The 13,671-nt window shown below is 42.0% G+C and overlaps 1 protein-coding gene across 34 annotated transcripts in view; it reads right to left on the minus strand.

Annotated features, from left to right (window-relative positions):
• Nucleotides 1–13,671, minus strand: part of WNK3 (WNK lysine deficient protein kinase 3) — a 90,208-nt gene that overhangs the window by 22,286 nt on the left and 54,251 nt on the right. For all 34 annotated transcript variants that reach the window (XM_053371409.1, XM_053371424.1, XM_053371433.1 and 31 more), the window contains 6 exons: nucleotides 13,356–13,414; nucleotides 11,429–11,576; nucleotides 9,960–10,076; nucleotides 8,001–8,150; nucleotides 7,851–7,902; nucleotides 4,733–4,867 (listed from right to left, as the gene is read on the minus strand). In XM_053371409.1, coding sequence (XP_053227384.1) covers nucleotides 4,733–4,867; nucleotides 7,851–7,902; nucleotides 8,001–8,150; nucleotides 9,960–10,076; nucleotides 11,429–11,576; nucleotides 13,356–13,414 — 661 coding nt within the window. The remainder of the gene's footprint in view (nucleotides 1–4,732; nucleotides 4,868–7,850; nucleotides 7,903–8,000; nucleotides 8,151–9,959; nucleotides 10,077–11,428; nucleotides 11,577–13,355; nucleotides 13,415–13,671) is intronic.

Here is a 13,671-nt window from a genome sequence, read left to right on the forward strand (position 1 = left end):
TATGTGTCCTATGAGGGCCAGTCACTATTGTAATTCTGTATTCATTTTAAATACTCCTATGCCACTTTTTACAAAAGCCTCATAATACACTTTTCATAAATATAGAAACTCCGTAAAGTTGTGAAAACAGCAGAAAAAAAGTGAGCACAAGATAAAATTACCAATCAAGACAAAACCAAAACACTGGGGCAACTAAAACCCTCAGTCAATTAAAAAAGTCTTCACCTGGCACAGTAAGACTGTAATTTTTAATAATGACCACAATAACTGTGAGCACACTTCATTCCACACATTATTTCTTATCTCTGTTTAAACCTGATCTGATCCATGCACTGCTCTCCCCCATGAAGTATGCATGGGTCTTTCATTAATGATTTTAAAGGAACTTTAAAGGTATTTTTTATTTCAATCTATATCATTTTATTTTAGTGATATTTTACTGCTATTTTTTAGAAGTATAGTGTAGATTTTAAATTATTCCTTTATGTTTTATACAACTGTCTTTGCATACTGCTTTGTGAGGGAACTTGCCCTGAAAAACAGATTTTTAAAAAAGAAAATAAATAAACCTGATTTCTGGTTAGAAAACTATAGTGCTTTTTCAGTGCTTACTGTGAAGGTTCTTTCTTGTTTGGGGTAAACAATGCATCCTTCTATGAGGCAGGGAGGCAGGGAGCACGTGACTAACTTTGTTGCTGCATTGGATGCTGATTATTATTATTATTATTATTATTATTATTATTATTATTACCCTACCCTTTCCCTAATGGGACTCAAGGTGGCTTACATATAAAAGTGAGACTCGCTAAAAACATAGAAAAAACTATCATTAAAAAACAAACATCGTAAGAAATAAAATAATATTCATATCATATATAATCTATTAAAATGATGCTTGCTGCAGTTGCATCCCATGGCTAAGCTTGAGACAGAGTCAAATAAGGAAAACGCACAACACAGGAAGAAAGAGGTCCCTCCCAGTAAGAGATGACTCAGCATAGATTGGAGTTATCTGCAGATGAATGTGTGTGCCAAGATACACTGGTCAACGGGAGCTCCATGTTCCTTTCTCAACCTGAAGAGGCATCCAACAGGAATGCGATATGCCTAAGCTACTCTGAGGGACACGGGTGGCGCTGTGGTCCAAACCACTGAGCCTCTTGGGCTTGCCGATCAGGCTGGCGGTTCGAATCCCCATGACGGGGTGAGCTCCCATGGTTTGGTCCCAGCTCCTGCCAAGCTAGCAGTTCAAAAGCACGCCAAAAAACGTGCTTCCCGCTCCGGTGGGAAGGTAAATGGCGTTTCCATGCGCTGCTCTGGTTCCAGTGTTCCCTTGCGCCGAAGCGGCTTAGTCATGCTGGCCACATGACCCGGAAAAACTGTCTGCAGACAAACAGCGGCTCCCTTGACCAGTAAAGCGAGATGAGAGCCACAACCCCAGAGTCGTCTGCAACTGGACTTCACTGTCATGGGTCCTTTACCATTACCTTTTCAAGCTACTCTGATTCTAGGGAGGGAATTTAAGATAAACCAGTGGGAGTAACAATGATGAAGAATATGTTGGAACATGCTGTCAAATGTCACCTCTACAGAGGCAAATGGAAAGGGAGGAGTAGGCGCCCACATGGCCACTTACATGCCATCAGCAGCTGAAGGGGGAAGCACAGCTGCTGATGTTGCTGGTGCTGCTCTTGTGGAGTGTGTGCCATGACATTTTTGTGATGTAGGGAGGTACTGAGCCAGATAGGTCAAGACCATGGAGGCTTTAGGCCATCTCACTAATATGGTGGGTGAAGTCTTTTTCCCCTAGGGACCTGGGGATTAAAGAATAGAAATGGGGAGTCTGTTTGATGGAAGGCTTGAGTGCGTCTGGGACAAGTCTTTAGAACCCTGTAAAGACTAAGCCTGGGACAGGGGATAGGGGGGCTGGGGCAAAAGAAGGGCAAGATCAGTTGTTCTGTTCGGTGGAAAGCAGAGTTCGTTTTTGGAAAGAAGGCTGTGCACAGATTTATTCTACCCTTGTGAAAAGGTCACACAGATGTGCCAGGGCTCCCAGCTCTGAAACCTCATGGACTAAGATTATGGCCACTAGGAAGGACACACTTTGGGATAACAATGATAAAAATGTGGTGGTCTGGAGGACTGCCTTTCAACTCAAGGAAGAGAACGCATGTGCTCCTGTGGCCATGAAGAAACAGGCCTCTGAGAAATCAGTGCTTGTGTGGATATTTGCGAGGGTTCTGAAGTTCTTCCCAGAGAGGCTGGATGACAGGGGTGAGGCCTGTCATTGCTGGGAGGACGATGAGCCTTTCTACTGTGTCCCTAAGCAGTAAAGTCTTCTGGACGGGTCAGGTGGCTTTTGGGGAGCTTAACAATGGAGCTGTAGCTTGAGTAACTAGGAAGTGTAGATGAGCCCCATCTTGGGGTGAAGAGCTGAGAAAAGGCTATCTTAGGGATGCCATATGTCCAGAATACTGTGGGTGAAAGCAGTGTCTGGACAGAAACTGGCAAGATGTCCCAGAAAATCCGGACATATGGCAAGCCATGTCAGCAGTGCCGTTTTTGCCAATTTTCGTAAATAATTGTTCAAAATAATTCAAAAATGGCAATTATTTTTGCTGTTTTGCAAGAAAAGCTCAACAACTCTGATGCCCACCCCCAAGAAGCTCAACAACTTTTTGTCTGGATGTTCACTTTTTGAAATATGGCAACCCTAGGCTATATATGTAAGCCCTGATGCAGGAGGTGTGCTACTACTGATATGATGGGATCTACTGAAAAATCCACCAGCATGTCAGTGCACTTGTACCTAGCTTTACCTACTCTTCTCTCCCTGTGTGTACCCTGCGCTCTTCCCAAATCAGCTCCAGGGGATTGAAAGAAACCCCATAACAGATTTAGGAGGTCCAGGACATGCAGGAAGAGAAGTTTCATTGTGCAGTCAAAAGTCCTTACACTGACAGAAGTTGAGAACCGAGCTATTTGTAGCCAAGGCCTCCTAACCACCAGAATTGTTGTCTTGCTTTTTGTAGCTGGTGCCAGGGCTGTCTGATGGAGGAACTGTGAAGTCTAGTGGAGAAATGGGAACTAAACTACACTAGCTTAGGAATTCTATACAGCCTTGGTCAAAGGAGGTCCAATTGGGCTGAAAAGAGTAAGGTGGCTTCCTTTTTGTATGTGTGCCAAGGGTCTCTTGCCAAGTACAAGGTGCACTTTGAGCAGCTCTTGACTAAATAGACAAGTCCCTCTGAAGTGGGCTGCTCACTGATTTGACCAGGAAGTTCAAGACCTTCTAGCTACTGTGAATGCTACAATGATCCTTGAAGAAGGCTAAACAGCACCTAGGTTGACATTGGAGTGAATGCTGATGCAGTGGTAAGTCTGATCAATACCCTCTGATGGGTATTGTTGTCCCGATCCTTATTTTGCAGTATAGCCTCCAGCCAAGGAATTGTAGCTATAACAGCATTTAAAGAGGTAAAGACAGCAGCCAGGACAGGAGCCTCATGGGACTTTTAAAGAAATGTGGTCTGCCTTCTTTCCACTTCTTTCTCAGGAAAATGTGTCATTGCGCCTAGGGGGGATTGAGTCCAATAAAAGGACTTCCACTGCAGCAACCACAACTGGGACTTTTAACTGTTCCATTGCCTGAGGGGAAACAGTATACAATCCTCTGAGCTAGTCTGGTGGCTTTTTGTTTGGTTGGCTTGGTGTTCATTTCAACTAATTTTTTATTTTTTTTTACAAAGCGGATGGAAAGGGTACTTCTTTGGAGACTGATCTGGTCTCCAAGGAGACAAACGCTGCCTGGGATGTCGGCTGAGCTGGCTCAGGAGGTGAGAGTTGCAAATCTACAGGTGATTTAGCTCTTGCTAATAAAGGTCTCAGTGGGAGGCTCCATAGTAGCTGCAGTGGGCTTCTTTTTAATTTTTGCTTCCTTAACTAGCCTAATGTTGCATTTTTCCCTTTCTTTCTTGTTGGCTTTCTGCCCACCTGAAGGAGCCATAAAAGATGAAGGGAAAGTCAAGAAAAAGAGATTGATAAAGATTTTTTTTAAAAAAAGAAGGAGGAGGAGGAGGAAGAGGAAGTGGGTAGCACAGGAACATCTGTTTGTGAGGAACACAAAGTATAAAGGTATGGAGTTGAGATTATGAGAAGGGAACAATGAAGCAATGCTCTATGCTGGGTGAAGGCAGGGAATCAACTGGGGAGGAGTCAGCAGCATCGGATGACGTAAGGAAGTTGTCATATGTTACACATAAGAACAATCCTACTGGATCAGGACCAAAGGAATCCTGTTCCAGCATCTTGTTCTCACAGTAGCTAATGAGATGCCGATGGGAAGTCCACAAGTACAACATGAGTGCAACAGCACTTTTACTCTTGTGTTCCCCAGCAACTGGTATTTTTGGTCCCTTCCAACTCTGCCATTCTGTGATTCTATTATTCTATGAACATGCTTTCTGTACTAGACAGGAGTTGCTATGCCAAGGGATAGAGAATGACTTCTTGCCTTCAAGGGGAGGGAATTCTTCCCCACAAAGAGATTTCTGATCTTCAGCAGCATTAAAGACAAACCTGGAAACTTCCACTCTGAAACTCTGAGCCATTCTTACTTGAGACACAAAGCCTGAACTCAGTGCTGGCTACAGTTCCAAAACTGTACGGATGCTACACTTTACCACAAACAGGTCAAAATTGAGTCAGGCTTTCTACAGCATCACATGTTCACCTGTTATCTGACACCCCGGGGCAGCTGTAGTTGACTGTAGAAGAGTGCAAGGTGTCTGGGTTTCTCTGTTCCTTATTGTTTGATTGATGCAAAATCTCCAGCGGCCAACAGGGGATGACTGAGGAGCGGATTCACCTGTGAGGAAAGAAAGAAGCACAGGAGATGATCATTCCTCTACCATCTTTCATGGGCATAACAAGTAAACAAAATCAAGATGTGCTTAAACAGGACTATGAGAACATCACTGCTGCTGTGAGCAGAAGCCTTAGGAACAACAAGGCCTAGCAGTCAGGATTCTGGAATTGGCCTTAAGGCACCAAGGCTGCAATTCTAATAGACTTAAGGCAGAATAAACTCAATTGAGTGGGATTGTTGCCATGGAGCCATGTGATCTGACTTTCTCCAGTTTCCTTGGATCAGTGTACTTGCACAGAAAAAAATGAATGCTGCTGGTGAAGCCATCCTTCCTTGGCTTTGCCTGAGTTCTGCTGCTTTGCCCTTTGATTTATAAGGACTACCAGACTTTTCATGTTGGTGACACTTTTTTTTTTTTACATGCATGATTTCGCAACACAGTAATTCAGTTTTACTAGCAAACCAGAAGTTAAACTAACCCCTTTGCAGCCCTGGGAGGAGTGCAGGCAGCATTTGTGCAACACACCGACACACTGCAGCCGACACACTAACGTGTTATGACACACAGTTTGGAAAGCTCTGCTTTAGAGTCTGCACTGTGCCATGCATGTACCTCCTTTCCCATCCCTGTCTTTACTAAAGCCAGTGTGGTGGTTAGAATGTCAGACTAGGGCCTGAGAGACCAGGCCTCAAATCCTCACATGGCCATGAAGATCACTGGGTGGCCTTGGACCAGTCACTGCCTCTTAGCCTAACCTACCTCACAGGGTTGTTGTGGGGGTTAAATGAGGAGGGGGAGAGCCATGTATGCCATGTTGAGCTCCTTGGAGAAAAGATGGGATATACCATATTTTTCCGTCTATAAGACACCCCCATGTATAAGACGCCCCCTATTTTGGGGGACTCAGGTTTAAGAAAATGAGGGGAGATGGCCCTGTGTATAAAACGCCCCCTAATTTTTGACATTATTTTTTAGGGAAAAAACCTAGTCTTATACTTGGAAAAATACAGTAAATGCAATAAATAAATAAAGTCAGGATCAGGCATGTGTTGGTGCACTTGTTGCAGGTTTTCCCATATCACATTGCTGGGACAACAACAGGAATATTCTGTTACACTACTATTTCTCACAAACAGTCCCACCAAATCACCAGAAACTAGCCCGTGACTCTAGGCTGCAAGTTAAGAAGCTCAAATCATTTACCAAGAACGTATGAATCAAAAATTATCCATAAAATAATAGGGCTATTATCCAGTTTCAGTAGATTTACTTTTAATCCAGTATTTCCTTCTGGCTCAAGAAGAGACAACTCTCTAATTTGGACCTGGATGGCATTGTACATCTCATTTTTATCATAGTGCTTACCCCGCTTATACCATACTGTATTAAGAACACTTGCTGGTATGAGACAAAAACCTGTAACACTCTGCCATTGGGAACAGTATCTACATTTATCGCTTGAGCACCGTTTGCTGCCTTGAACACCATTTGGTGAGATACAAATTTAACAAACAAGTAACTGTAATATGTACCTCTTATTAGTAGTCCGAATAAACATTTATCAATGTGTTCAGCACAACAGCTTTAGGCTTACCCAAGGTTTAAACATGCTTGATTTAAATATATATATATATATATATATATACATATCTTTGAACAGCTGATCCCTATACTATATCACAGTCTGCTTTTGAAAGGTTCTCCTCGGTTTCAGAATTGCTCTGACATGCGGTAAGGAAGACTCCTCTTTCAAAAACACACCCAAAGTTCCCCTTAATTGCACGGAACTATGGTTTGTTGGATCCTGGCCAAAGTGTTCCAGTCCTCCAGGGACACAAAAATATATGTGCACTGGAGCAGGAAGAAATAACAAATCAAGAGCAGACAGATGCTCAACTTGTGGGTAAAAAACAAACATACCACTGGCATTGTTCTGTTGATACAAAGGTCATACCAGAATCAGAGAAAAAGAGATGATTCAGTGTTAATGGAACAAAGAGTAGCCAAGTAAAATGTTGGACTATTCTGATGTGCTTGAAAAGTAGTCCATCATGGTAAGTAACTGCCTTCGTATCACATAAAGGAACACAGTTGACTCTGTGCATTTCACTTTCCACTAAGAAAAATACCATACACAAGAGAGATCATCTTTCCCTCTTTCAACCATTGCTTCTGTATTTCTTAAATGGAAACTCAGCCATTTAAATGTGAACGCCACATTTCACAACTGAAGACACCACACGTGATATTTGCTACATAAACATAGGGGTATTTTTGTAGTCAACCTCAAAAAGGAAATTTTGAACTGGCTAGATTTCCAGACACTTCAAACCACATCACCAACTGTAAGTTAGGGGTAGACAGCATGACGCCCTCTAGTTATGATCCTACTCCAGTCCCATCAGCCCCAGGCAACTTGGCCATGTAGTCCAATGACATCTGGAGGGCACCTAAGTATGGAAGCTGGCTCGTAACTTCACCTGCTTTAGGATAATGTAAAGAGTCGCTGCCAAGCACAATGAAGGAATTTGGATTCTAGTTTCCTAAAGGTAAAATCCAGACCTTTTTCTTTGCTCAGCTACATCAAACCACCCCCAGAATTGATACCAATTTGGTTATACTCATTAAGAACTTGTTTATTTATTTATTTTAAATGTATATACTGCTTAATTGATAGAAGATTTCTAAATGTCTTCTTTCAGCCTTGAATAATGTCACTCAAAATCTTTAGAATCTTCCCATACAGTTACCAGGACCATTGCTGAGAATCAATTATGTGTGCCAAGATGACTCCACCTAAGACGTGAACTACCATAAGAAGATTTGAGAGACAAAAGTCAGCCTAACTGACAAGGAACAAATCTGCTTTAGTTCCTGCCAAAATAGCCACTATTTTCATCACTTTCACCTTTAAGGAGGGTGGTTTTGTTTTGTTTTTTTTGTTTGACCTTCAATGTTAAATGTTTTAAAATAGTTACTTACTGCCAGTTTGAGTAGATGCTGGGTTTATCTGAACTTGTTCAGAAGATCCTGTCTGAATTAAAAATGAATAGATAAATATAAAAAGGGAATTTCCCAATACAAGCACACACTTTCCCAGAAAAGTGGTATCACTAAACAAACATAACTTACTTGGGTAAGATCAGAAGGTGTAGACTCTGTGCCAGTAGTTCGCTCTTCAACCGGAAGACTGCGGATGATGTCCTGGGCCTGGCAAACAATAGCCTTCAGTTCATCAACAAATTTCTCTTTCTCATTTTCCAACACAAAGTCATCTTCAACCTAACATGGGAAGGAAAAAACAGGGTAGAAGATGTAAGTGCATCTTCTATTACATTTTATACAATCAGAGAAATACTAGCTTTCCAAATGAATAATATTGTTTGGCTGAAGGAAAACTCATATATAGCCAAAACAATTGAAATTGTGCCAGTGTCTATGTAGCAAGAAGCCATCTCAAGTTTCCCCAGTAATAGGGAAGGAACATACTCATTCTAAAATGGTATTGCTATACTTAAGTATTCCTTTTTCTAAACATATTATTTTGCAAAATGCCAAAATCAGGGGCCAGACCTATTTATAATCCAGAAGCCAACCACAGGAAGAAAGTTTCCCTCAAAATCTGCTCACAGGTCCTGGCCTCACCCCCAGAAGCACCAATGGCTCCCTGGGTGGGGTTTAGCCTCAGTGCATCCAATGGAATCCATTACCTGAGTGATGCCTGCCATCTGCAAAAAGGATAAAGTCTACTCTCACTCCACACCCCTGCATAGTACTAGAAATCACGACTGTACGTAAGCAGGGGGATCCAAGTCTTCAACAAACACCCCATTCTTACATGGGGTCTCCATCAAAGGAATGATCAAATCCAAACCTACATAGTTCCAGGTGTGCTCCTGCATCAGGTGTCAAACCAGCTTGAAACTACAAGCCCCTGCACCACATCCTCAGGAGATCAATGTCCTCCATTCAGTATTTTCTGTAGTATTAATCCAAGGTTTTAATCCTATCATACGTACCTGGAAATGAGTTCCACTAAATCAGGGATGTGGAATCTGTGACCCTTCATATGCTGTTGGTTTACAGCTCCCAGTATTCTTGATCACTGGCCATGCTGCCTCAAAGTGATGAGAGATGGAAGCCACAACTCCATCAGACCCATCTTGCATGGCCAGTGATAAAGGATCAGGCTTGATGGGATTTGTAATCCACAACACCTTGAGTGGGGCTATACAAACCCACTACCCTAGTTAAAAGATGTATAGGATCAGGCAGCAAATTTTATGTCTAAAGAAGAAATGTGTACTATTGTCAGTCTTTGGCCACTTATTTTTTTAAAAAATTAAATTTTACTGAACAACAAAAGCAGACAATACACACGAGAGAAAAACAAACATTATCAAGAAAATAATATAAGTTTAATACAAGGAGCTTTTGATGATAAAGTCAAAGAAAAGTAAAAAATTCAGAAGTGAATGAAATGGATAAAATTATAAACAAGATATAAAAACACAACTTGTGCAATGAAGGAAATAGGAAAAGGGGGGGAGTGTCTATAAGGAGGCAAGACCTTCTTCCATTGAATTAAATGAATTTATCCAACCTGCACTCCCCACCCCACCCCAAGTTTCTAATGATTAGGGCTAAAACACCATTTTGAATCTTATTAACCCAAGGAACAACAGATGGTCCTGCAGGAGTCTGCAGCAAACCTGAAATAATAACTTAGAAGGTTAGTTCAAATGGTTTAAGGATTTTTAAAACGTTTGTCTTGAAGTCCTTACATGCGACGCTTCCAAAGGTGACAGTGCCTGGGAGGCTGAGTTTAGTCAAACCTCCAAGCCCAGTTTTCATTGATTCCTCCAGCAGCCCCATTTTTAGGATCTTGCCCCAAAGCCTCTCAAAGTTAGTTCTCAAAATAATCTGTGCAAGTCAAGGGCATGTCAAGTGGAAGACTAAGGTTAGACCTCAGGGGTTTCCATATCTTGAGAAATGCTATGAACAAGACACAAGGCTATTGCACATTGTCCTGAGCAACCCAAGCATTTGAACAAGAAATCTCTGGTGGAAAGCAGGCTCTATGAAACTTGCCATGTAGTCAGCAATGTCTTCCGGAGCATCTCCATCAACATCAAATTTAAATGTGACCATCTTGTTGTTATGAGTCTCAAGCTGGCACTCCACTGTGTTGTCCCCCGATGTTGACACCTGATTGAAGGGTGGGGGAATTGAGTAATTAGATAGAGTCAGAACCTGCCTTTTCTTCTCCAATTCTTGGCAAACAAAGATCACCTCTACATGACTGGTGACACCAATCCTGTAAAATGACAGCACTTGTCCAAAGGCTGAAGTGGCAAAGCACCAATAACTAAAAAGGTTTAATACTACCTATTATCTTTGTTGTTGTTTTAAATAGATAATTATGTACACATTATATGTTGTCCTATAGTATGATAATGAATATAGATAGGATTCATTTCTGTAGAATCCGGCATCTGTTGAAAATGCCAGCACTTGATGCTCTTTGGGATTCAGTGACCTCAGTTTCAAATATTCCATCAAAAGACTTTATAAGCATTTTCTGGAGGCTTGAAAATATACTTCTTCACCCAAAGACTATATTCAAATTTTTCCCTCCAGTTATGACCTGATTCCAAATACTTGCCTTCAATAACATTTGGAATGGATTCTAGATCCTGTTCACACATTATGTTGTTTTAAAAGCAACTGACCTGAACCCATTCCTTTCTGATCTTGTGAAGCTGCAAGAATAAACTTAAGCTAAAAAGATACACAAAAAACTGTGAAGTCATCTGCTATCTCTGACACCGGATACACAAACCAGGGTAGAAACATTAATCGTGTACAACATTGGATAAATCAATTGTTTTAATCAGTCCATTTTGCAAGTCTCAAAATTCATCCCACAATTTACCATCCACAAAGACAGAGTCTAGGCAAATCTGAGATTATAGAAGTGATAAAAGTGCTCTTCTGCTCAAAGATGGGTGTTAAAAGAACAACTTGCTATTCTGTTTCCCCATATTGAGGTGCCCCCTGAAATATGATCTGTGAATATAAGAATTGACTGAGCCAAAGGGCTTCTTCTTAACATATATTAACCAGATAAACAAATGATTATCTGGAGTCCAAGGGCAGGATTCAACTAAGTTGTTGCATGTGCAGAATGAGGAGTCCCCGTACAATGGAACTTTCCATCCTCTCCTACCCCTGTGCACCCTCCTGCGCCATTTAAATCTGCTCTGGGGGGTTGGGGGGAAACCCAGAAAAGGTTTGGGGTCATTCAGGGTAAGGAGAGGGTGGAAAAGTCTCATTGCATTAGTGGATCTCATTCTCTGGACACATACTCCAATTGAGTTCCACACATAGTTGCAGAATTTATAGTCATTAAAGCATTCCTTGCAAATGGGAATTTGTACAACGGTGGTAGTAGAGCCCAGATAAACAACCTCAAATATATTTTCCAGACAGATATTATTCCATCGAATTCTATTCTGGAGCTATGCATGGTTTAGCCTAGATTGTTAAAACATACACACCTGCAGCACAGTGAGCTGAAATTTGGTTCCCTTCTCTGTTCGGGCACATGAAGCTCTCCGCTGCTTGCTTTTGTCTTGTTTGCCATTTCCACTTGGAAGGTCACATCCATTGGCACCTTCCTTCTGAACGGCTACATCAGGAATTGGTCTTAAAAGATAGGAAAAGAGATGAGCACTCTTAGAAGGAGCACACCGAGACACTTCTGAGGGGAAGCCTTGCTCTCTGTAACTTCTGAACATTAATTTAAGTCATTTTTTGTTTTCCTTTTATCAACTAGCCCAAATGAGGACTTGCATTACCTCACAGCAGCAAACCTACTCAATATTTGAATGGGGAAATAGATCAAAGTAGGGCTGGCGACAAACACTCCTTTTTAAGTGAGTTGAAGGTGGCTAGTTACCATAGGCAGACATTGCTGTCTATGGTATATGCATTTATTTTGTCACACTACCATTGATTGTTAAACACTTAAATTCAAATGAGTGAAATTCACATGGGTGCCTTGGACAAACCACATTTCTCCCAGTCTCAACTACACACAGAGAGACAGACACACTGCATCTGTAATGGGGAGAATATTAGCTTAGCTTACAGGGCTGTTGATGGTCCCCCTATTGTATACATTACCCTATCTGTGGGGCAGCGGGATTTCCCTGACTTCTTTCTAGGCCACTGTGGTCATGTTCAACATCTCAGTGCCACCTAGATGGGACCAAGAATGCCCACCCTTCCGTCAGCTGTCCTCTAGGCAATGATCAGGTGAGAAAGGCCCAGATTACTGCACTCAAGGTTACTGCAACAAAATGGAAGTAGCGAAGCCATGTAGAACTGGCTCCCACACAACTTCGTAGTTGTGTACGAAGTGTCTTCTTAAGTACTGCAAACACTCAGGAAAAGCACTTCACAAACATTTTCTTACTATTGTTCTCTACTTTGTCTTAGTGGTGCTTGGAGTGGCATGCAGAGCAAGCTAATGGATAGATGGCACCTTTGCAGATGTACAGAAGGTGGGGTTATGGGGAGACCAGGACTACCACAACTTTGCCAGCTTTCTTCTGGTTGAAGTGAACTCCCCCCTTCCCACCCCTCTGCAAGCCTTGAGCTTGTCTTCTCTGTATAGAAAATAGAGATGTACAAGAAAGAAGATTCCACCTAAACATTAGGAAGAACTTCCTGACAGTAAGAGCTGTTTGACAGTGGAATTTGCTGCCAAGGAGTGTGGTGGAGTCTCCTTCTTTGGAGGTCTTTAAGCAGAGGCTTGACAACCATCTGTCAGGAGTGCTCTGATGGTGTTTCCTGCTTGGCAGGGGGTTGGACTCGATGGCCCTTGTGGTCTCTTCCAACTCTATGATTCTATGATTCTAGTCCTTACCTTAGGGTAATAAGGCACAGGGCTGGACCCTGCAGCAAGCGGGTGGTAACATGACTGGGGAGGAGGGAGAGATGGATGTAGCAACAGCTTTTCAACTGGTGACCTTAGTCTGTGAGGGGGGCTAGGGAAGGTGCCATTTAGTTCACATCTCTTTTAGCAAAATGTTTGGCGCTGGCATTGAGGACTGGCAAATTCTGGGAATCCCAAACCTAAAGTCTTCCAGTGAAATCCATAAATTAACTTTCTAGCACACTACTGCTTTGATCAGTTATCCTAAGTATTTACTTCCCTAAATTTAACTGAAGTTCTTGGCAGGTAGAGAATGATGAGAGTTCCTATATTTGTGTACAATATGCTTCAATAATGTTTCTTCCTACCACAACTTTGCCAGCTTTCTTCTGGTTGAAGTGAACTCCCCCCTTCCCACCCCTCTGCAAGTCTTGAGCTTGTCTTCCCTGTATAGAAAATAGAGATGTTCACTAGTTTTGATCTCCATGCACTTAGAATTCCTGCCTTCCACCAGGCCAAAAAAATTAACCTTGGAGCAGACTCACCCTTGAACAAAATCCTGCTTTTGAACTGATGGCTGTTGTTCTGGCACCAAGATGGAAGCCTAGAAATAGGGAGGGAGAAAATTAATTATGTTGGTTCTGCATTTGCCATCCTCGCTTGGATGCAGCGATACTAAGAAATTAAGTAATTACACAAAATGCAAACAATTTGTGTGCTTGAAATGAAACACAATCATACTTTTCCAGGCTGACACCCTCAGGACCTGGATCTGCTCACACACACCCCTTCTTCTTCTTCTAGTAGCATTCAGCAGCAGTTCTAAAGATAACCTTGAATAATATCTAGCTCTCGAGATTC

The sequence above is a fragment of the Podarcis raffonei genome, chromosome 17 (genome assembly GCF_027172205.1).
Source record: "Podarcis raffonei isolate rPodRaf1 chromosome 17, rPodRaf1.pri, whole genome shotgun sequence".
NCBI classification, from domain to species: Eukaryota; Metazoa; Chordata; class Lepidosauria; order Squamata; family Lacertidae; genus Podarcis; species Podarcis raffonei.